The sequence below is a fragment of the Labrus mixtus genome, chromosome 4 (assembly GCF_963584025.1).
Source record: "Labrus mixtus chromosome 4, fLabMix1.1, whole genome shotgun sequence".
NCBI classification, from domain to species: Eukaryota; Metazoa; Chordata; class Actinopteri; order Labriformes; family Labridae; genus Labrus; species Labrus mixtus.
Genome location: NC_083615.1, coordinates 22670113 through 22695330, shown reverse-complemented (window position 1 = coordinate 22695330; position 25218 = coordinate 22670113). Strand labels below are relative to the sequence as shown.

Below are 25218 nucleotides of genomic sequence, written 5' to 3'. Positions count from 1 at the left end.
TGCATGTTTGACAGGTATCTGTATATTTATATTATAAAGCTTACATAACTACTTCATTGGTTAAGGATTCTGCCAAAATGCCATATTTACACAACAAAACTGCACCCAACATGCAATTGAATCTACAGAGCTTTATTACAACTTTCGCTTCATTGTTTTTGTCTTTACAGTCACCAGACTCACTGTGTTGACAACAACAGGAAGGGACCACTGCTTTCCTCTATACTTGAAAGTAGCAGTACCACATTCAAAAATGTCACCTGTGGATTTTACTTTAATTTGTTTTTATGTAGGCGATATTTAACTTTTTATTTGATAGAGATGGAACGGATTATCTTCAGATCTGCAGCATTGTATCCTTGGCATAGATTGTAATTCACTGAAGTGAGTACATATAAGTCTAAGACTGAAATGGTTTGAAATGAAAATATTCAAAAGAATTATTTAGATTTTTTTTTTTTTTTTTAGATATTCACCTTGATATTTAATTTCTATAAGCAGTAATTACAAATGTTCTATTAAAGCAAACATCCACTTGTTGAATATCAAACTAGTTTCCATCCTTGTTGTCCTGTTGACGACCCATTGTGAACTCTTTCATTTCTCTGACGCCAGCTCGCGTGACGCACTCCTGCAGATGCCACCGAGGTGTCCCGCCGCGTGCGTGGAAAGCGTCCCACTGTACCCCCTCCTCCTTTGCGTGATTGAATCCGTTAAGGGTTCGAGGTGGAATGGTTCTGGTTAGTGATGTAAGAGGGGTGTAATGGCACAACCCTCAGCCTCCACCAATGGAGATCTGGGCAGGGCTCAACACCCATTTCTCGGGATTTTGCTATAAAACCGGTGTATAACATCAGTTTCCTCTTAATAATCTGTGCAAGAATAATTAACCAGCGCTGCAACTTTCTGAGGCAACTTCCATTGAATAAACGAAGAGGTAAGTGCAAATATTTTGATTTATGTTTACGTCTTATCATTTGAATTTTTGCTCTGATGATAACAAACAATACATGTTAAATAAATACACATTTTGTCATCTATTGTGTTCCTGTTCAGGGATACGTCACTGTTCATTGGCCTTTAAAACTTGATCTGTTTTTGCACAAAGAAACATTTCATATTCGTTTTAAGTCTTGGAGATATTTTAAAAGCACCGTTTTGAGTAACTCCATTGATTGTCCTTTCTGTCGGGGAAAATAATAATGATGATAAATAACTTTTGTCTGATTGAAATGTTAAATAAAGTTTTGAGAATTCAGAGTTAAGAATGAAAGTCTGTCAACTTTAAAGAGAGTAATGATCGTTTGCATTTTTTGTTAATTGGACGAGATTAAAAAGAAGATCTTACATTTTAATTAATCTTTTTCTCAAAAATTTAAAGGGACGTATCTTGTTGTGCTTTTGCATTACCAAAGATCATTTATAAACATTCTTCTCTTAAGTAACAATTTTACACTGTATTGCAATTAAAAAAAAAAATTGCACTATATTTTTTACCCTGTAAAAATATCTGTTTCAGGCTAATTGTTTTGCTTAACAAAATATACTTTAGTAAAATACATACATAGTTAAACACATTGCAAAAGAATGTCAAGTGTTCAGAATGTCCCTTTTTTAGTTTGAAATTACGCTATTTAATTCTAATGGGCTTATTGTAATATGTAAGGTGCATTTCTATTCCTTTTTTCTTTTCCTCAGCTCCTCTTCAACTAGCAACTATTCAGAAAATTTTAAAAGTTTAAAAATAAAAATAAAAATTCTCTATCTATCTTCCAGTTCCAGGATGGATAGCAAGTCTTACTTGGTTCAGATGAACGGGAATGGAGTCCACAGCAAAAACAGCGTCAATGCTAAAACCCTTAATGGGAGCGGAGTGAATGGGAAGGTGGTTCACGGGAACAGCATCCACCATGTCAATGTGAATGGTACTCTGTATCCGACCAAAGCCAAGAGCCGCAGGCAGAGATGGTCAGTGAAGCCATCAGAGATGTCCAACAACACACTCAACCCCATCAGGGCCATCGTGGACGGGATGAAGCTCACCCCCAATCCAGACAAACCCATGATCGCTCTCTCCATTGGTGAGTGGCCCTCTGCATAGTTAACTAAGTGATTATTCCTATTTCCTTTTAGCTTTCTTACACATTTTATTTTCAAATCTAGAAGGTTGATCTTCATGTGTTGCTTTTTCTTTGGTTTCTTACATTGTTTCTCTGCAGGGGATCCAACTGTGTTTGGAAACTTGCCCACTGATGATTCCGTGCTTCAAGCCATGAAAGATGCCATAGACTCCCAAAAATACAACGGCTATGCTCCTTCAGTTGGTGAGTCACACTAACAAGAAGTCCAATGCATTACTCAGATAATATGGAATCTGCAATAAAATAGTTGTTGGAATGAGGAAAGAACGGAAATTGACTAATTTTGACGAATGCAACCTGGCAATTAGGTAACCTATTCTGTCTTTATGCCGTTAAACATGTTTTACACAGTACCTGTGTTAATCAAAATTAATTTTCCAGGCGTCCACAACATTTTACTTACTCCACTTCCTAAACCAGCATGCTAGCTAGCTTCCAGTCACTACAAACTGACACCGGTTGATCTAGGCATAGCCAATGGCTAGCCAGGGCTTCATGTGAGTGGCCATTGTCTATGTGAATGGCTTTTGTACAAAAAAATAGATTTTCTTATTCCTTGTAATCCAAGCAGTCGGAAACAAATGCCATTTCACGTTAGCTTAGATATCAAAGATACCAAAGCATAAAGGTTGTTTTGTTGAGATATTATAGCCACATAAGGTGAGTGTACAAGTTCAGCTTAGTAACCACAAAAAGTTGATGTTATTATATGATATACAGCATGCTAATGTTTGCATGTTTTGTATATTATTTCTGCAGGTTATCAGAAGAGCCGGCAAGCAGTAGCCAACTTCTACAGCTGCACTGAGGCTCCACTGGAGGCAGAGGTGCTCACCACTCCTTAGCCTCCCACTTTTGCATTGTTTTTGCATTATGAGCAAATGAAAATAACTATTTTTAATATAATGTCAGTTTCCATACAATACGATTGTAATACGTCAGGATGTATGTTTTTTAAAATCGATCTGCTTTATTCAGGTGAAGGAATAAAACAGTTTTGAGTCTTTGCTCAGAAAACTAAAGTACTTCTACCCTCCCTTCAGGATGTGATTTTGACCAGCGGCTGCAGCCAGGCCATTGACCTGGCTATCAGTGTCCTGTGTAACCCAGGGGACAACATCCTGGTCCCGTGCCCAGGCTTCTCATTATATAAAACTCTGGCTGTCTCCATGGGCATTGAGGTCAAACTCTACAACCTGCTGGTCAGTAAGAGATGCACCATCATCATATTTGCTCTGTTTTCTCTGTTTGTAATGGACACACAAACTTACTCTGCATACATTTTAAAGATAAGAGATAAAACACGTTTAAAGGTAAACACTTAAAAGAAAATTCTCTTTGGCACACATTTAAAAGTCATCTTCAGTACAGATAACTTTATATCTAACCTTTTTAAATGTACTACAAGCTCAGCTATACTTTTGATTCTGTAATTTTTATCCAAGTTTCTCTTGTCTGCATGTCATGAAATTAGATCAAATGTTATAAAATTAGATTATAAGAAGATCTTCAGCTGTAATTGAAATAAATAAATAAATTCTACCACATAAGCTCACAGGAATCAACTTATAATGACCATATAATAAATTAATGTAGACAGTAATTGCAATTCTACTCAGTAATCCTTTCAAAGAAATATTTAAAATATTCAATGGACCGCACGTGAAGTTATTGACACCGGGGTCACAGGAGGAGACATGTCAACGAGGCCACTGATTGGAGAGAGATGTGGGAAGATAACAAACAAATTACATGAGGAAGTTGAGAGTAAATGTTCTAAGCTTGTGTAATGCACATGTTTAGTGTACTGTACACAATGTTAAAAAGCAGCTGTTGAGGATATGATATCTTTCATCTTGTTCTCCATCAAGGCATTGAGTTAACCTCATTTCCGACAGGCTGCTCTTTCATGTTTGACGTTGTGTCTGTCCTTGAACATAATGTTTGCACTATCATGCAAGTCCAAAGTTGTTGCCCTAATCCTGACATACATCTGATTTTCAGCCTGAGAAGTCATGGGAGGTTGACCTGCAACACCTGGAGAGCCTGATTGATGAGAGGACTTCCTGTATGATTGTTACTAATCCATCCAACCCGTGTGGCTCCGTCTTTAGCAAGGAACACCTGCAGAAGATCCTCAAAGGTGAGCTGAGGCTCTGCCCAACATTTGGACAAATACATTCACACAGCATTTAGCCTCATCTAAGTTCAATTTAAAATGATTCTTGTTTTTCTCAGTGGCTTCCAAACACTGCCTTCCCATTCTTGCTGACGAGATCTACAGCGATATGGTGAGTACAGCTACTACGCTGACCGCTGTAACACCAGCGAGGCACATTTTTCTGTTTCATTTTGGTGGTATTTGGCCGGGCTCTGGATGGTCAGCACAGGGGGGATTATTGGTGATATGCAGTGAATGAGGCCTGGAAATAGCAACCAGTAAGGCGGGTACGCTGGATGAGCAGGAGGCGGGGAGGTCAGCAGAAGCAAGCAGTGGATGTTGGCCATAATGATGGAATTTTATTCTCAGGCTATGTGCCTGCTCATGTCCAAAAGTGCAATCAAGTTCAGTTATAAAGACGATTCATCACAAGTAAATTATTTCAAATTAGATTAACAGCATTACTCCTACTTAAATGAACTTAAATTAAATATGAAATGCAATAAATAAATGAAATGATACTAAAGTCATCTACAAAAAATATATTTTGCAATGTAAGGGGACTATGGAATAATACATTCAATAATATTGCTTAATTAGCAAATAACCTGACAAGGTGACCGCCCATAAAGATCTATTCTTGACATGCAATTCCATCTCCTGACCAGCAGAGGCCGACTCAGATGAAGTACGTTTATATGCAAATCTACAAGAAAATTAGCCACCTGATTCAAAACCTCAATAAAAAAAAAAATGTTTTGCTCATTTGTCAAATTTGCAGTAAAATATGTCATGGCATTGGGTATACTTATAAGAACATGGTTACATGTGAATGACATGTTGCAACCACCGTGACCTCAACTTACTTTGTTCAGCGTTTTTTTGACAAAACAACCTGCGGGAGTGACAAAATCCCTTTTAGCGAAGTCAAAATCAGCATCCTCATTTAAACTCAGCCTTAGCTAACCCTGACTTCTCTTCTCGTTTAAATATCGTCAATTGTGGCTTCCAAAAAGACAAAACAGTAACAGCCAAATTACAAAAATAAAGGCTTCAAATCGCTATATACAACTAATTCTAATAATAACTACTACAACCATGTATTTGGATGCAGCCAGAACTTAAGGGCAGAAGGACAGAAGTTCATAGCTCAATGTTGACTATCAATCAAACAACAACATCATCAGAACATTCAGTCCAAAACGTCATCGCAGGCCTTGACAACTTTGTACTGGTCAATGTTCGGCTGAAGGTCATGCAAACAAGTATGCTCCCACGTAGACTCCTATTCAGACAGACAGGTTTGGTCTGTGATTTATCAAGATAAGCAAATTGAGAGTCAGAAAAGGAATCTGCATCTCAAATGTTGTGTTTTCTTAATAGCGTGAAGATGACAGAAAGTTATCAAAGAAAAGGTAGAATGCAAGAAACGGACAATTTAATGCGACTCAATCAGAGTCCTGAATTCTGAAGTTAGTGATTTTTGTTGTTTAATTGTTTCGTAACAGCTGCTGTGAGTGGAAAAGTTGAGGGTTGGGGTTTTTGAGTGCATTCCCAGATAGAACACTAGCAGACCAGACCAGAGTGACTTTGCACTTTTGCCTGCATGTGGTTGCAATTAATGCAGATGTTGGGTTTTGGAGCGGCAGAAACACGGCAGGAATGGGAGGGGAGGAGTGTGGTGGGTGGAGAGCTGGATGTGTGTGTGTGTGTGTGTGGGGGGGAGGCCTTTTTTTATGACTTTAGTGTGAGGAGGCTTAGGGGGCCACGGTGTCTGTGAACTTCACCTGGGTCAGTCAGTGGGACATTAGTCCCCTGGCTCTCCTCTTCAAAAGAACCTGAGCAGTAAATTATGATTTCACACACGTCTGCATTTGTCCAGATGTCTGACCAAATTTCGAGTTCCAAGTCAGTCATCACTACTGTTAGCTTACAGAACACGTTGTTTTCCACACCTTTAATTCAGAACAGAACTTGTGGTTTTATCTGCTGCTTTTTTCACATAATTCTTATTCACATTCAGTTTTTTTGCTTCCCCTCTCCGCTGATCATTATGTTTTATGTGAACGTGCTCTTACTGAACTCGAGTTCTGCATTCACACATGTCAAGTGAGCTCAGACAACCACAAGCCAAAAAACGGCTTTGAATTGGAGAGACATGCAGGCACATTTTAAATGTACATTACTGTTATGTCATTCATAGCAGTCCAGCCAATAGGATGCGGGGCAGTTCCCTGTACTGCGTCAAAGATTCTGAACGGCTTTAATGAAAACCAGCTTTGTGTGGGTGGAGCGTAGCTTACTACGGTTACTGTATGGTTAACCCCAAACTGTTCCCCTAAACTACACTGCCCCTCTCTTTGTACTGCTCATGTCCTTCTTCTGGTTTCTCCCCACAATATTATGTAATAAGAAATGCACTCTTTGTCACAAGTGTTTCTTTCTAAGTGTTAAAATATATAGAGATATCTTTACTCAGTTGTGTATAAGTAACACAAAAGGCAGGCCTAGAGTTTAGTTCAGGACATCTAGAGTATTTAAGTTGCACTTGTCAATATTTCATAAATACCCATCATTAATCATAAAGTCACCAGTTTGGGACAAATCAAAGTTTCTCACTCTTTACTCCCCCCTCCCCCTTTTGGTCATTGAGTTTGGAAAGACACTTTACTATTTAGATTGAGTTCGTTTTGCTCCTATCCCTAGGTTTTCCCAGGTGTTGACTCTCCTTCCATGGCGACTCTCAGCAGTGATGTTCCCATCCTTTCCTGCGGCGGCTTAGCTAAACGCTGGCTGGTACCTGGCTGGAGGATGGGATGGATCCTCATCCATGATAGGAATGATGTATTTGGGACCGAGGTTAGTAGACTTTCCATGTGCTTTCTTTTAATAGTGAGAAAATAAGAAGACTACAGTAGATTACAGTAACGTTTAACCTATACATACAATACAATTGTAAAATATGTTTCTTCTGTAGATTCGACGGGGTCTGGTAAAACTGACCCAGCGTATTCTTGGAGCCTGCAGCATTGTCCAGGGAGCCCTGGAGAGTATCCTCAACAACACACCTCAGAGCTTCTACCAAGAAACCATCAGCTTTCTCAAGGTAAGCAGGGGGAATGATATCTGTCTGCACACAATACAACTTGATATTTCTTTATCTGACTGATACATAAGAGACGGCCTTATTTATACCCTGGGTATGGTTTTTAAGGTAAATAAATCGTGCAATCGAATCAGAAGAGGGACGGGGTTCACTAGTAACACTAGGAGGACGATTGTACTTTTATCTCCTATGTGCCGCTTGTTTTGTGATTTTAGTCTGACTTCCAGACACATGTCACTCATGACACTGACTGGTTGGTTCATCTTTTCCTTCCTCAGTCTAACTCAGAGCTTTGTTTCAACGAGCTGTACATCGTCCCCGGCCTGACCCCTGTGATGCCTTCAGGAGCCATGTACATCATGGTCAGTACTAAAAATGTGGATGAGAGTATACAGAAAGTTACAAACTAGAGCATATAGTTACATAAGAATGGGCTTTTAACAGGCAGAGAAGCTCTTACAATGCATTATGGGACATGTTGAATCCAGAGTTTTTGGGCCTTTACCATAAATGATTTGTTTTTATGAAGAAACAAGCCTGATTTTTTTAAGCTGTAGTTCAAAAATTCAAGATTGTCTTCATATTTCTGAACCTGATTTTGCCATTAGGACATGATTAATACATTATTTATTCAATTTATCCAGGTGGGAATCGACATGGACCACTTTCCAGATTTTAAAAATGATGTGGACTTCACTGAAAAACTTGTGACCGAGCAGTCTGTTTTCTGTCTGCCTGCTTCAGTAAGACACAATCACTGCTTATCATTCATCCATTTGCTGCTGCATCTTGACACTTGAATTTCAAAGAAAACATGTGTGCTTCATAACCATTGTACTAAGTAACCAACTGTGTTCATGTTCTGTCCTTGTCAAGGCGTTTGAGTATCCAAACTACTTCCGTGTTGTGGTGACGGTGCCTGAGGAGTTGATGATAGAGGCTTGTGGTCGCATTACTGAGTTTTGCCAGCGGCACTATCGACCCCGCAGCCGCGACAGCAATGACCTGGACCAGTGATACAGCAGGACCAGTCTGATGACATGAGCCTTGTATAGACCAAAGTGTGTGGATAAACTGTCTTCATGTGATTTATACTGAGCTGGAATCAGCTTTGAAATGTATTCCACCTTGTAGTAAAGATAGAGATGTAGAAATGTCAAAACTGTGTTAATATTGTCATCACTGTGGCAACAAAAAGCTAAGAAGAAGCGTTTGATGGTCCATTGATGGTGTAAGTTTTGATGTAAACCGTATGAAATGAGGAGACCTAATATTTATATTTTATACAAGCAGCCTATATTAGCCTATACATGTTTGTGTATTTATATAAGTTGTGTAACGCTTTCTATGTCAATGCAATGTAACCTCTTTGATAGCGACTTGGATAGGTTCATAGACTGTGCATACTGTACACAATGCCTTGCTTTTATATATGTTATGTATGAATAATCTTGGGCCTAGTTTGCTTGTGCTAGAAAACTGCTCTTTATGTATTGTTAGTTTGCATAAACATGCTCTTTATCTCAGCATACTCTGTATATTGTTTAAGTGTGAGTCGTACACTTATGTATAAAGATATTTTTACAGATGGAAATTTTATGTAGTTTTGTTTAAAGAAACCTAATAAAAAAATCTTAAAATGACTGGTGTGGACTTTCGTAGGAAAAAAAGATTGAGATGCACAAAAAAAACCCCACTTAGCTCACTGAACACAAAGTACAACATACGAGAAACTGGAACAAAAGCTGAATCTTATTTTGGATTTTAAAATGCAACAATGTCTAATCTGGCTCTTATCCTATTTATATAATGTTTCCAAATCATACTGTTTTCAGAGCTTAATGAAATGTGCAGGATGTCTGTGCATTATATCGTCTAACCTTTAATTCCTCAAAGTCTCCTCTTTACTTTTAACAGGCTTTTCAAATCTTATGTAACTACAGCGCATGTGACTTTATATGTACAAGACACATATGGATCCTTTCACTGCAGCCTGTGAGCTGTCACTCACACTAAACTGGAGCTCCACTGTGTAACGCTGGATTATAGAACGGTTTTCCATCTGGCAGCTACTCTCTGGTAGCATTTAAGATTTGTTGGATTGTGCTTAAACTGCGTTTAGCCAACACTTTCTTTGAAGGTCTGAAAAAGAATTACAAGTACATTCAGACAACTGTAATGCACAATAATAATGCATCTGTATGGATGCGACATGATAGCCAACGCTCGCGTACTGTTAGGACACAATGTGAGGTTGTGGTAAACGGGATGTGAGATGACACTGGAGGTTATGGTAACTTCCAGTGTTAAAAAAGTAAGCCAATACAGAAGTGCAAAAGAATCTTCACAGTGTACGAGTGGCACATTTTTTCACAACTCATTTTATTAACTGATTTTACTAAGGCTACGAGTTATGCATAAGGGGCGTGGATACAGTTTGTAGCAATTTTAAAGAAGGCTCAAGGCCCACCCAAGTGGCAACTTCCGCTCTTGAAAAATGAAGGCAATGCAGAAGTGCAAATCCTGCTGTTCTCTTAGTGTCTTGAGGCTGGCCCCAAGAGCCCCGGAAGTCACATACAAACCTCAACCATAAAAACATGTTTTTACAGCATAAATTTACATGTTTACAGCCTGGTACAAAAAAATGGCATAGGTCTGATTAATTATTGTCGTAATGGGCACACACAGTACAGGGGGGGGGGGTGATTTTTTTTTTTAAACAGCTCTGATTTGATTTCATGAACGATACGTGTTATCTATCGTTAGGCGCGTAGCTGCCATGATTGACAGGTTGGCACAATGTCATGCTTCGTCAAGAGGCTTCAAACCCCCCTCAGCTCCAGCTCTCAGCCTGTTGTTAGGTTGACTGAAAGTTAGGGTGAGGCAGCATTTCCAGCATGGCGGCTGCTGCCGATGAGCCTCCGGAGCCCCCTGCCGTAACAGATGGCTGACGTCACTCAGGCTTCGTCCATTAATATTTAAAGTCTATGGTCCTTTACTAAGATGACTGAAAATTAGTTTGCGATAGCATTTCCAATATGACAAAAGCCCTCGATGGGCTTCAAAAGTCCATTTCAGAAACCAATGGGTGATGTCACTGACGTCTGTGTCATGTAGTGTATGTAATTAAAACTTTCTCTGGCATTATCAAACTTATATCATTCTTAAGAAATAAAACATTGTTTGATTCTCCAGTAAATGGAACAGATATTAGATATAACTTGGTGATGGCAGACTTTTGTAGTTCTCTCACATCACAGAACTGTGTGGCTGAGTTATCTGTTATTTTGCAATGGAAATGGTTCACTATCCAAGTAATAACATTTGTAAATACAACATGGCAGCAGCATGACATTCATTAAGAATGATGATCAGACAGTTTAAACTAAATTTCTAAGTAGGTGTCTATTGGCAGGAATTAATGGACAGCCTGCAGCCAGTGAACATGGTTAATATGGATGCTGTCATCCTCCTTTTGAATAACTAGACATTCTTCAAGGCCTAGTCCATCAAGATTATAAGAGAGGTTTTAACTTTTAACACAGAGAAGTATTACTGTCATCAGCAATGTACATGTTATATATAAGAATAAGATTGTTAAACATTAATCAATATATTCTTGATATCATTAAATAAATGTTTTTTTCTGCCAATGTGCATCATTATTTAAAAGCTGCACAATGATACAATATCACCACCTAATGGTAAATTGAAAATATTACAGCAAGATTTTCTAACAATGTGACACTTTGTGTGTGTGTGTGTGTGTGTGTGTGTGTGTGTGTGTGTGTGTGTGTGTGTCTGAGAGCGTCTGCACAGCTACCCCTATCACAAGAGTGACCTTTGCAACATGTTCCTCCACACTTAGGTATAAACGCGTCATGCTGGTGAATTGTTTTGTGCTTGTTCAATAATTAACTACTGGAGGCGGAAAAGGCAGAAATGGAGACAGATATAGTGAGTGCGGAGGGAACAAAAAAGAAACACCAGATACAGAGAAGTTTAATCAGCAAGGAAAGAGGACGTTGACTCAGCAGAAGCAGTTTGAGGGGAAAAAGAGGAAGAGGAAAGCCCTGACACTTTGTGTGTGGCGAGTGTATGCTCTTATTTGTTTCTCTCTTGTAGTGGTTAAATGTACTCCACGGAGGACTCACAGGTGGCCAGGACCATAGAGCTGAATGATGGTACTAGAATGCCAGTTTTAGGCCTGGGAACATGGAAGGTAGACTTAACATTAATAATTTCATTTTTACTTTACAAGTCAAGTTTTCATTCATTTGTTTCTTCTTCTTTTAAGAGTTATTTTCCTAAAAAACAACATAAATAGTTTTTAGTTACAAGTTTTTTTTTTTTAAATGAATAATATATTACTGGATACTGATTGGCTAATTAATTTGCACAGTTCAAATGGCAATAAACTTCTGCCAAGTTGCAAACAGATCCCATCCCATTTTACAAAGTAATGGTCATACATGGGAAATGCAGTTTTAATTATGCTTCACTGCCAAGAGCTGGATTAGAAGAATGATTTACATTTGGCTGTGTTTGAAATAGGGAGCTACAATCATAAATGTAGGTATCTGATGAACGATATGTAAAATCTGCAGAATCATCTTGCAATATTTACAACATAGGCTATTTGATGACTTTAAGCTACAATTTCCACCACTTTGTAGCAAACATTACTTTTTCATAGTGATTCATGATACAGTAGAACATTCTTAGTTAACAGTACCAACAGGTTGCTTATAGAAAGGTTAGCTTCCCTGTTATAACTTTGCTGTCTTTACCTATAAATGTTTTTTTTTTTTACCTTCTAAAATGGCCCAATGTCAAACCAACTGTTTTAAAAAAATGTATATCTTAATTGTTCCAGTCCTACCATCTTCCCCGCACCTCAACCCAAGGAGCTGTTGAGGCCGCCATTGCTGCTGGCTACCGCCACATAGATACAGCTTACAACTATGGCAATGAGGTTGAAATTGGAAAGGCTCTGCGCTCTAAGATGCAGCAGGGCATCATCAACCGAGAGGACATGTACATCGTTAGTAAGGTGGGTGCTGGACTGGAACAGTAAGATCTGGAGTTACAAGATGAGGAGCAGGAACTACATGTTATTTGTTTACACTACTCATACAATTTGTCATTTTTGCAAAGAGCAGAATAGAAAGAGGCTTAAAAATGACAAACCTAAAGATTGTTTATAATGACATTTTCTGGTTAACTCAAATACACTCTGAAGTTACTAAAGAGTGCAGTATTTAAGAACAATTTCTAATTGATATGATGTAGGTTTAAAGTCTTTCTATGCTGAATACGCTGCCGTATTTTGTTTATGATCACATTTTTTTTCTGTTAACCTTCACAAACTTTACTTTTTTTTGTAGCTGTGGCTTACTCATTATGCCCAAGAGGACATCCCTGTGTGCTTGAATAAGTCATTGAATGATCTAAAGCTGGATTACCTGGATCTTTACCTGGTACATTTCCCCGTTGGATTCAAGGTACAGTGTAACACTCAAAAAACTGTGACATGAATGAAATTTTACTGCTCAGTATCTCCGGTCTGACATTTTGGAGGCTTGTGTAGATGGACTAATGAAAGTTTCTGTCCCAAAAAAAAGAGAAGCATTGAAACATCATGACATCATTCGCAGCCATACATACAATCAAAGCCCCCCAAAGCAAACTAAGATAATTACAGATGGATTAAACATATCTGGGTCTTTGGATCTTGGATTGTATCTTTGCTAATTGTTCTTATTAATTCACCGGCCAGTCACCAGTTAGTTGGCTGTTTGGTATTTGAAGGAAGTGAACAATGGCTTTATCAGTATTGAAAAGAAGCTGCTTTCTGCTGCTGATAATGGAATCAACATTTTTCACAAAAATGTTTTCAGTCAACCATAAAGCCTACCATCCGTTTCATTCCTCAACTGTCAAATACCAAATGCTTTCCTTAGGGCGTCGTTCAAATACATAAAGTACTCTTTGTTGTCTCCATGAGATTCCCCTCTCTTTCAATGAATGCAATGTGAAATCCAATATTAGATTGTCAAATAAAATACTTTTTGTGACATTGCAGAAAACACAGCTGTAGTCTGCTTGAGATGGGGGTCACAGGAGCTGGATGGGCCAAACAACAACAAAAGACTGAGTTTCAGTCACTCCGGTGTGAAACCAAAGAAAACATTGAGTTACTGTTAAAACCAATTCCATAATGTTTAACCTAGTCTAAATCATGCAGTTTGATGCCTGAAGTAAAAAATCAAAAAAAAAAAACAGAACTCCTAATGTTTTACCATCATTAAAACAGATGCTGACGTATGCGTCAGAATGAGAATGAGAAGTGTTGTCCTCTGATGACCTGGGACGAGAATGTGTTGCGTCTTAAAAGTGCGTGCAGACCAGAGAAACAAAAGATGCTAAAAGAAGAGAAACTGGAAGGGCTTCGACTTAAACTTACGTTTTAAGGGAGTTTATCCTATTTTTGACTGTTACCTTTCTTGTAACCTTTTTCTTAGAAAATGGGTGATGAGCTTTTTCCAAAGAAGGATGGACAGATGCTAACCTCTGACATAGACTATGTAGATGTTTGGAGGGTAAGTGAACTGAAAGGAATGTACTCATGAAAAATATTTATATGAATTCATCTACAATATTTCGGCATATAAATTGGGTTCCTTTTTGTATTTATACATTCTTCATCCATCTGTCTTAGAAAGTTAATTCTGCTATTGTTCAGTTCAGTTAAACAGTAAGAAGACTCACAGTTCATGGTAGACGTGTTTACACTGGCTGTTTTATCTTCAGGGGATGGAAGCCCTGCAGGCCTCAGGGAAAGTGAAGAGCATTGGTGTGTCCAACTTCAACATCTTGCAGCTGGAGAGACTTCTAGCTCTGTGCAGGGTGCCTCCTGCCGTCAATCAGGTACTGCATATTTTTGCTGGAGCCAAGTTCATAAATCTACCAAGCTGTATCAAGATCGGCCTCCACATGTGCTCACCTTTTATGTGGTCTTTTATGATCCTTAGGTGGAGCTTCATCCCTACCTGGTGCAGACTGAATTAATAGAGTTCTGTAAATCCAGGAACATTGCCCTCACTGCCTACAGCCCCTTTGGCTCGCCTGCGAGACCCCCAGAGTTGTAAGACAACCAGCATTACACCACATTTACTTGCAAGCATGTCAGAGAACACTGGAGATGTTACTGTTTATAGCCCTGAAAACAGAACCTTCAAACTGGTAAATGCAGATATAAAAAGAAAGGGCAGTTCTTCATCTCCTCTAATATCATTCCAAGGTTTCAGATAAATCTATTCAATAATATGATATAATAAAACAAAATGAAACACAATACAACGGGTAACTTTATTGCTTTTAATGAACGAGTGCATCATAACTTAATAAATAGATACAATATTTTAAAATAACTATTATGATTATATTGTGTGTGTGCGCAAAAGAGATGACTCTTTTGAAAACAAGTGGACACTAGATGATAAGAGATGCTTATTTCAATATATGCAGTCTGGTTTAATTTGATAATGCAACAGTGATCTTACTTACCACTCTTTGCAGAGATAATGATATGCCTTTTAAACTATTTCCACCAAAGCCTTTTTTTTCTGGTGGATATTTCACTTCCACAGAGAAACTCTGGAGATTTCAAGGATCTTATTCATGCAGTCGGACTAGCCGCATTGTTGCACAATAAATTCTGTTCTGTTCTAATAATGCTGTATCTGATTCAACAGCGTTTGAATTTCTTTAATCTGTGTTATAATGCAGTCACTAGATTACTGGAGTAATGTGTGAAATAGAAATCTAACTATGTGTGTTTATTAAAAAAAAACCCTGTTCTCTTGTCTTTGTGTCTTGTATATCTTAGATTCAGAGGAGAAGCTGATCCACAAAAGCTCCTGGACGATCCGGTCATAGCAGAAATAGCCAAAAAGCACAGACGCAGCCCAGCACAGGTCAGTGAGAACTACGATGTGATGTGTGTATGTGTTTGTTTACCTGTAAGTGACGGAGGTGTTTACCCAGGTGTTGCTGAGGTACCACGTGCAGCAGGGTATTTCAGTCATCCCCAAGAGTGACAGGCCTCATCACATCCTTGAAAACACAAAGGTAAAATGTCTCTGTGGCATAGTGTTAGATATTTACTATTTATGTTGTACATTGAAAGTACTGAATAACCTATTACAGCCATATAACTGTCTGTCTGTCTGTCCATTAAAATAGATAAATATTATTAACAGTATTGGTGAAAAAAAACCCTCACTATACAATATTTTACTGCAAAACACAGTTGCCCAAATCAGTCCTGGTGTTATTTCATGCAGGTTTTTGATTTTCATCTGACTGAAGAAGATATGAGAGCACTGAGAGGATTAGACCGAGGGTGGAGAGCTGTCACACTTCCAGAGTAAGTCAATATACCTTTTTTTTTTTTCTTTTTTTAGAAATGGCTGTACAGCTATTAATGCTATGATGATTGTTGTCCTGTTTATTTCAGAGTTAGTTCTCATCCATACTATCCCTTTGATGAGGTATCCAGCAGCATCAAGACCTAATAAGACTTTAAAACAGCTCATCAACCAAAGCCATATCAATCAACACTACTGAGACCAGCGTCATGTTGATCAGCCTACAGTATCACACACACTGTGTACGACTTCATCAGTGACTTGTTAACCTTTAATGATGGAATCTGATCGGGGAGACAAATTGTAAACAATTGAGTTCCATGTGTGATTGTAAAGAGTGTGAACAACATGAATCAGTATCATGTTTTTTTTCAATGTAATTAATAAAATACTTTGTCTAAGCAATATTTCACTTTATTTGTTCAAATGTTTTTGAATGCAGAATCTTGAACACTAAATTATTTCTTCACATTATAATTAAAAATGTGTTGAGGTAGGCGCCTGTAAAAGCACGTTATATAAGAATCTGGGCTTTTGTGTGCGACAGATGATAGACAAGGCTTTTTAGACCAGTTTAAATTTGTCTGCATACTTAATAAAATAAAATAACACATAAACACAATCAGTGAAATGAACCTCATTCTGCACTGGGGAGGCAGTGATTTCAATGTATTTGCTTTACAATGACAAGTCAGACTGAGCTTGCAGCTTGATTCAAAGGTTCTTTGATGAAATCTCTCAGAAAGAGATTTACCCTGGTGGTCCTCATACTCATCATCTGACATGGACATAGTAACCAAACAAACTCTCTGCACATTGCAAATGAAATAGAAGGTTTGTTATGATCTTCAACTGTAGTTCCTGAAAATGATCTAGCCCAGTGGTTCTCAAATGGTCTAGACCCACCACCTACTCCTTAATGAGAATTTGCAACCCAAATATCAGATATTTTTCAACTAATGAGCTTTGTTTTATGAAATATTGTGCAGTTTGGACCTCAGACGGTACAAAACACATGACACATCAAAGAGATGAAAGAAAACAAACAGGTTTTAAAAGTAATTATTTTTCCCCTTTTTCCCCAGGCACACTTTTGCGACCCACTGAAAACGACTCCACGACCCACTTATGGGTCCCGACCCATCTGTTTAGCCCCACTGATCTAGCCTACAAACTATGGCTTTTTTCCCCTTGCTTAGGGTAGGGTTAATGGTTTCTTGATTTCAGACAGAAATTAGCAAAATCATTTAATGGATTTTAGTTGTTTACAGATTTTTTTATGTCAGATGGCTAGCAAGCTAATGAAGCTAATGCATTTAGCTATTTTACCTGCTTATTTGTCTCCTGCTGACCTTCTGGACGCTTTATTTATAGGGCTTCCAATTTTTCTCCGACATCACCCTTCAAGAACTCTTTGTCAACTTTTTCTAAAGCCAGGGTGAAAATGCCCTCGTTAACATCAAGTTTTAATGTAACATTTAGTATCTATTTACTTGACCTCAGAAACGTTCAGGTCATGTTAATAATTGAATGTCTGTTATAAGCACCTTAACAATGTTAATATATTGACCAACACGTCCAGAGATTTTGTTTTCCAAGAGTGTAGTTCAGTCAGACGACTCACGTTTGTATCGTTTAAAATACTTATTGCAGTCGAACATAGTTTGTGTTAGGCTCCGACATCATCACTCCTCAGTTTTATTTTACATGCAGAAATTTGAGGAGTGAGTAGATGACATCTTAAACCACTCCAGCCGGAGCCTACATGCTGGGTGGTGGTGGGGCTGAGTGTGAGTGCAGTACTGCTGCAGAAATAAAGAATTGAATCACACCTTTATTTCACTGATGTAAAACACAATCAAACAGTGATGTTAAATGTCAAATGTAGATTAAGTACATTAGGCTGTTGCTCTTGTTGAATATTCATCCTTCTAACTTTGCATCAGAATTGTGTAGCAGGCTCTTTCTTAGCACAAAGTCTGTCTTTATATTTTAGTCCAAAAAGAAAGTTCATTTCCACTACGTGGGTTGTGACCTTCCTTTTATGCCTTGTCCAACCTTTTTCTGCTCTGGAGATGCTGATGATGGTGAGGCCTTCACAACACACACACATGCTGAGGCCCCAGCGATGCGTTTAGGCAGGTCGGGTCCTCTGGACCACGAGCCCTTGTCCGGGTCGTACACCTGAGTGGCTCTGGAGAAAGCCATACTCTCCCAGCTGTATCCCCCCAGCACATAAATCCTCCCCGCCCAGACCGCGAGTCCTGCCTCACTGTTGGGCAGAAGAAGAGGTGCCACATGAGTCCACTGGCCGCAGCGTGGGTCGTATGACTCCACCTTTAGAATGTCAAAGCGCTCTGTGGTGTCTTCATGGTCATCGCTGCCCCCGATGGCATAAATGAGGTGGTTGAGGGAGGCCATGCAGTGCCAACCCCGGGCCATCGACATGGCCTGGCGCTCCGCCCACTGATCACCGTCCTGGGATGGATCGTAACTCAGGAAATCTCGGCGGTACGGGCCAATCTGATAGTCATGACCGCCTGAGATGTAGACGACACCGTGGTGGACCGTCCCCGCGTGGCCGTAAGTTAACCTAGGTAGGATAGAATTCAGAAAGTCAAATTCTAATGTAAGAAACAACAATAACAACTTCAGCATCTTTTCTACAGGGCTTGTTTTACCTTGGACCTCATATATTTAGTCATACTTGCAGGGGTCGTTTGTGATCTTACTTCAACCAAATCTAACATGTCTGTAAATTAAAACTACATACACAAATTCAAAAGGTCAAGTGATTATCTGAGTCCTGTGCCAATCAACATCTCTGATTCCTTACTTTTATTTATTTAACCTTAATTTTGTCATTTATATAGGAACCTTTTGACAGAATATTTGGTGCAGAAATCAAGAGTCTGATCTCACTAAGACAGCATGGAGAACAACATTGGCGGAAAGAGGGCGCTCAGATTAATTGGACCAAATGATCTCAGCATGATTAGAAGGATGAGATTCATTGCAGCATGTTTGAGGAAGTATTTGACATAATTCAATAAGCTCACCTGTTACTGTGTGTCACACTTTGTACTTTGTATAGTGAGGTTAGGAGGAGGATGTTTTGTGTATACAGACTTCTTATTCTGTGTGAATACACTAAACACAGACATGGGGGCTAAACTCTAAATCACCTTCTTGTCCCACTCGTTCAGTGCAAAAAGGGCTAAAGTAAACAAACCGTCTTCATTACATGGGGCCTATGTAGGGTGCTAGAGAAAACAACATATTTCCTAACTTGAAAGGCCTTGTCATCTGTAATATGTCAATAAAAGGACACCTAATATTAGGCTCAGTTTATCTTAATGCATGGTAAAATAAAATTCTTTACTTTAAGCTGAGGCTGATTCCTGTCAGGTGTCTGGTCAAATCTGCATAAATCTGTTTTGTTTTTTGGCTACTTGTGGCAGAATACCACAAACAGTATTTTACATATTTGATATACAGTTTTGAGCCTGTTATAGCCAAAGTGTTAGCACACCATTTCATATATTACATAAAGCAGAGGGACATTAACATTACCTGCAAGTTTTACAAAACGTAAATCCAAATGTTCTCTCTTTCACAGCTCTGCTTTGGGAACAAATATCTGGCTCTGAATTTTCTTATATATTTACCAGCTAACCCCCCAAACAAAGACAAATAGGTGAATGGGCAAGTAGTAGTTGTAGTAGTAGTAGTGTGTGTGTGTGTGTGTGTGTGTGTGTGTGTGTGTGTGTGTGTGTGTGTGTGTGTGTGTGTGTGTGTGTGTGTGTGTGTGTGTGTGACAGGCATTTCACTTTATAGTTATTCATGTTAAAATATGGAAACATTACATTTTAACCTGTGGATTGTGTGTGGATTTGTCACATCTGGTGGCCATCAAAATAAGACTTAATGTCAGATAATAAGCTAAATTAAGTGACAGCTTGGCTCACGGCCTCTAAAGCCCCCCTACAGAAACCCAACTTTGACTGAAGCTGCTTGATTCTGAGTTTTTTTTATACGCTGATCTGCTTGTTTTCAGAAACACAAAGCTTGTTGACTCTTGGAACTGTAGATTGGGGATTAAAAAATATTTCCAAATAAAGAGCTGTAGATGTTTGTTGGCATCTGCTGAATGAGATGTAACATTGACATATTGTAACAGCAGACTGGATGTTTTCATACCTGGGCAGTTCTGCCACATAGGACCAGCAGTCCTCAGCGGGACAGTAAACCTCCACAGAGGACAAAGCTCCGCTGTCGTTCCTCCCTCCAACAGCAATCAGACACTCTCCAACTGTCCCCAAGTAAAAATCCACTCGCCGCTGGTTCATTGATGCACCCTGGGAAAAAAATCACTGTCAAAGACTTCTACTGCAAACTGGAAGTGAGAAATTATGAAATTATGAAAAATGGCAGCTGGAGGATGGGGGGGGGGGGGGGGATTCGGTTTTCAAAGTACTTTGCTGGATGTTCTGTCCCTTTAAACGTCTATTCTATATCTACAAGTTTCTGTTTATGCTGCATGAGAAAGAGAATATTTGATGAGACATTTGAACTGGCATGGTACAGTACCCTGGTCCACTGGTTGTGGCGGGGGTCGTATCTGTACAGCAGGTTGCAGGCAGCATCTCCACCGTTGTCCCTGGACGAGCTGCCCCCCGCAGTGAAGATGAAACCCCCGAGCACTGCCAGGCAGTGGTGGCTCCGCTGGGCCGGCAGCTCCGTCTCCACCTCCCAGCTTCCTGTTTCGCTGTCCAGCCGGCAAACATTAGCGCTCAGCTCCTCTCCACGTTCTGACACCTCCACAAGTAAGAGAGCGGGATGCAGAAATCAAATGAACTTTTCAGCATATTTATAACTAAAACACTATATTCATTTAAAAAAAAGGAAATGATTTCTTTATAATCATGAAAAGACAATTTTATGTTGACAACTAAAAGAGCATTTTCTTTTCCAAAATATAAAGAGGGTTTCATGTAAGAGTTAACGTTAGTGAATATTTGCAGTCTCTAAAAACTGAGTCATCATCATCTGAGTGATCCATAACACATCTGTACCTCTCCTCCAATCTGCAGCAGCCGCTCCACTCCTCCCCGCACCGTGGTCCGACCTGTCTGCAGGAGCGGCTGGGCGCTCGGCCTGGCATGATAACCAACAGCTTCCTCCACCAGAGCCTCGCAGCCAGCCTCCTCCGGCAGCAGGGTCTGCACAGCTGGCAGCACCCGGCCTACCAAGTCCTCCACCGGCATCAGAGGGAAGCGGATGTGGGAGAGGAGCTGTCTGGCATGATGCGTCCGCTCAGGAGTTTGACTGAGCCACTGCAGGGAGGCCTGGAGGAGAGTTTGCTCGCTGTCGTGCTGAACCTGGAGATGAAGAGAGGAGCTCAGGGAGTTATGCTGACCCCCACATCTAACTCTATTTCCCCACCCATGCTGTGGAACGTGGTGTTTACCTGGCCACTGGAGAGGTAGGAGCTGAGTTTGTGGAAAGGCATGTCACGCAGAAAATCAGGGGTGAAGGAGAGCGTGGCAAAGCGTGTGAGGATGAAGTGGTCGATGAAGGCATCGAGTCGCTCCAGACTGTAGAGCAGAGCCAGCTCCTGCAGGTACAGATAGTTGTCCTCACTCACCTCCCGCTCCAGATACTGGCAGCAGAAATCCACCACTCGCCACACCTGAAACACAGAAGCATTCGGGTCAGTTTTTGTATACATACAAAATACATTTCAACCTTAAAAACCTTATTCTACCTTAAGGTGAAGGAGTTAACATAAGGGGAAAGTTATAGCATTAATCTTGAAAAGGTTAAGTTAGAGTCAAAGTTCTTCTATCATTTGAATGATCTTTATATGAAGACCATCTTCAGCTGATGTGGGGGTTTGTCCAAAGATGAGTCTGTGCTAACTGCAAGAGTATAAAAAGGACATTTTGGACTTTCTAGACTTTCTATTACTTCTACTACTGTTGTTGATATTGATTGTATGGTTGTTGAGGATTTTTCTTTAACAACTTTTAGATCAGTAGAGTCTTAGCATAATAGTAACCTTAACCATGAATTACTTTAAAGAAAATGAAAAGTTGTGCCAATTAAATCAGAAACAAACAAACTGAGGTTTGCAATCGTTGTCCCTTTTGGTTAAAAATATCTTTGTTTACAAGCAGTACACATCCAGTCAGTGTCATCAAACATTATATAAAATGTTCTATATTTAAATATTATTTATGTTTGCATCGTCACAGCACCGTGTAAGTCTGGTTTTAAAATAGACTTGAAATCAAATGAACTTTGTGTCTCACCTGCAGGAGGTGGGCAGCTTCCAGCACGTAATCAATGTTTCCTCCATCCAATGGCAGCTCTCCGCTGTACAGGAAGTCCACTACAGCTTTCAAACCGATGTAAGATACTCCAACCAGTTCCACCTGCAAACAGGAAGAGGAAAATGGAGGAAAATAAGGAGGCGGACACATGGTTATTTCTCTATACGTCATCCTGCTACACATTTTAAAAGTATCAGTTAGTATGTCCATGGAATAAAAAAGAAAGCTGAGATTGTGAAAGTGAGAGGAATGCTTATAAACTTCCTGATTGTCCCATGTATAGAAAGTGTCTTAATAGTACAATATGTACCTCCTGCTGGTGTTCCTCCCTCATACCCAGAGTGAACATGGCATGAAAGTACGGGCTGGAGACAGCCAGCAGAGCTCTGTGAGCTGGGACCTGTTGCTCGTCGGCCACCAGCGCCACATCACAGAACTGACTGCTCCTCCGCTGCTCATTGAGGCCCTGCAGCACCTCCACAGCCTGATCCAAACAGTGGAACACCTGCAAACACAACACAATAAGAACACAACACACTGACCATGAGTTTCATCTTAATATGGATGTCTCAGTTACAAACACATCAACACTCTCAAACTATATTGACTCCTGATGGCGTACATTCTCACGTATTAACTAGAAGTCATTAATAAACAAACCAACAGAGAAGATAGCTAACAGATTGTGACAGATTAGAAAAGAACATTAAGCTGCATGTCACGGCAATAACTTTCTCCAGGGACAAGGAACCTTTGGAGGTAGTCAGACCTGTTTCGACTGCCAGGATCAAATCTAGTAAGGGGGTTCCTGGGTCGTTATTTTTTCTCCAATTAAGTACCTGCTTTGGGAGTACTTTCCAAAAGAACAGGATCTTTGGGGGTGAGACTATTTCAGACTTGTTGCAGGATTATATTTCATGAATAATAAAAAAACACGTGTGTCTGTGACGTGCTTAAACACATCAGTAGAGTTACAGAAGAAAGCACACCACTTGAGATCAACGCTGACTCCTTGTTTAGAATTACTGCAGAGGATGAAGTCCAGAGCCCTGTTGATGCAGTGTTGAGCAAATAATGATGAGCCACCATTGCTTTGATCATAGTCAAAGTATGTGTAAAAATGTAATAATTGCCTTTAAACCATGGTCGACACAAATATATTAACAGACAGCAGGACCCATTTAGTTCATATAAAGAGATCATTTGGTTCCCGGAACTTTGTTTCCCTCTTGATTTGATATAAAGCTTGAAAATTCGTTGTAAAGTACATTGAGCTACATTAACACACACACAGACACAGACACACACACACACACACACACACACACACACACACACACACACACACACACACACACACACACACACACACACACACACACACACACACACACACACACACACACACACACACACACACACACACACACACACACACACACCTTTGATGATTCACTGATCCGCTGGGGCCGACACACACGGCTCGCTTTGCCATTGTCCATTATGTCCCCTCAGGCAGGCATCATCTGTAGAGGAAGACGTTTAAAAACAACATAATATAAATTAATAACACTGTGAACGAGCTAAGAGCATCTCATGTCAGGTGGGCACAGCACGGAGGAGCAGCTGCTTTCTTTAAAGGAATTATCAACAGGACACTGTTTAAAAGACGATACAAAATGTACACAGACTTACTTTCCACGGTCTCTATATTAACTAAGAACCCTGCTTCAAAAATATCGTTACTGAGAGCATAAAGACAGCTACATGGTGTTAGCACCTCGTCGGCTTCCTGATGTAAACAAATGAACTACCGGTTGAGGTTTTCAAAATAAACTCTTCTATTTAATTACTGCAGAACAAAACGTCAATGCTTAAATCCCACACACTAAATCATTACCTCGCGATACTCAAAATAAAAAAAGAGATGCAAAAAGACACAAGTTGTAGGTTATAATTCTGCATTAGACAAAGTAAAAAGTAGGGGTAAAAAGTCGGAAATGTGTTCAAAGTAATAATAAATTTAATGAGTAGCCATTTTCTTTTCTTTCAATTTGAGAATAAATTGAAAATCCAAATCAATGACAAATAATGACATTAAAGTCTAACTATTGTTTTGAGATTCGATTGAAGTCTGTACATTTCACTTAAGCTTTGTAAAGCTAAACATGAAAAAACAGTCATTTTTGGCCCTTTTATTTATGTTATACCTGACCACTGAAAAGCCATTTTGACCTCTATTTCTCAAGAGGTCCGTTTTGTAGTAAAACGTTTAGTGGACAGTGGCATAAACTTTTTTTGCTATTTTAATTTGAAGCCGTAAACTCTGCCTGAGCAGGAAGTCCAGGAAATAACATGCAGGCAATGGACCAATCACCGCGAGCTCTGTGCGGGTACATTCAAGACTCAAAATGTCATCGAGTGTTTGAAGATGCAAAAGTAGAAGTACAAATAATTGAATTTAGTTGCAGGGGCCTTTTAAAAAACAGAGTGAGTCTATAAATGGTAAACACTTCAGAGAATTCAGAGAATAATTAAACATCAGCACCTTTTTAAGGGTTATGTATTCCATGTTTTTCCTATAATGCAATGTTACTCTATGGGACAGACCTTTTACTTAAACCATAGCAGAAAGAAAATCTGGAAAACTGTGTTGTCATTGTTTTTCACAGTTTTTTAAAGAAAAACAAAACATAATTACTCACAAAGGAGAGGAAATCTGAAAAGAAAAATATTACTTTAAAATCTGTCCTGTAATGACAGATAAGATGGACAATTTATTAAACCCAATCTCAGAATCCAAAATTCTTTAAGGTCCCCGCATCAACAAAAATGTACACACATGGGGACCAAATAAATGGGGTCTAAATCTTGGCACTAAAGACATTGTTCCAACAGAGACTTGTGTGCAAACAAATTGAAAACATGCCTCTGCTTCATAAACAGAGTGGATGTTGAACAACAGGAATTACAAACTCACAGCCACACTTCCCTAAAGAGAAAAAGTACGGTAATGTAGTGGAACATATAGGCTACAAATAGA

The 25218-nt window shown here is 39.4% G+C and overlaps 3 protein-coding genes across 3 annotated transcripts; 2 read left to right on the top strand and 1 right to left on the bottom strand.

The window, feature by feature from the left end:
* Positions 1 to 777: 777 nt before the first annotated feature.
* Positions 778 to 9051, top strand: tat (tyrosine aminotransferase). The gene is made up of 12 exons (XM_061036418.1): positions 778 to 937; positions 1777 to 2081; positions 2220 to 2324; positions 2901 to 2968; positions 3185 to 3343; positions 4146 to 4284; positions 4380 to 4432; positions 7009 to 7161; positions 7280 to 7408; positions 7687 to 7770; positions 8053 to 8151; positions 8285 to 9051. The coding sequence occupies exons 2-12, from the start codon at positions 1784 to 1786 to the stop codon at positions 8423 to 8425; spliced, it is 1428 nt and encodes a 475-aa protein (XP_060892401.1). The 5' UTR covers positions 778 to 937; positions 1777 to 1783; the 3' UTR covers positions 8426 to 9051.
* A 2275-nt stretch (positions 9052 to 11326) lies between these two features.
* zgc:56622 (uncharacterized protein LOC326033 homolog) lies at positions 11327 to 16247 on the top strand. The gene is made up of 10 exons (XM_061036417.1): positions 11327 to 11630; positions 12285 to 12461; positions 12796 to 12912; positions 13933 to 14010; positions 14222 to 14338; positions 14443 to 14555; positions 15300 to 15387; positions 15458 to 15541; positions 15757 to 15839; positions 15930 to 16247. Exons 1-10 carry the CDS (start codon positions 11541 to 11543, stop codon positions 15985 to 15987), a joined length of 1005 nt encoding a protein of 334 aa, XP_060892400.1. The 5' UTR covers positions 11327 to 11540; the 3' UTR covers positions 15988 to 16247.
* Positions 16248 to 17661: 1414 nt separating this feature from the next.
* klhl36 (kelch-like family member 36) lies at positions 17662 to 23972 on the bottom strand. The gene is made up of 9 exons (XM_061036416.1): positions 23871 to 23972; positions 23618 to 23703; positions 22486 to 22680; positions 22155 to 22277; positions 21311 to 21532; positions 20916 to 21221; positions 20431 to 20658; positions 20041 to 20198; positions 17662 to 18433 (listed from the first exon to the last, which is right to left on the bottom strand). Exons 2-9 carry the CDS (start codon positions 23675 to 23677, stop codon positions 17860 to 17862), a joined length of 1866 nt encoding a protein of 621 aa, XP_060892399.1. The 5' UTR covers positions 23678 to 23703; positions 23871 to 23972; the 3' UTR covers positions 17662 to 17859.
* Positions 23973 to 25218: the final 1246 nt, after the last annotated feature.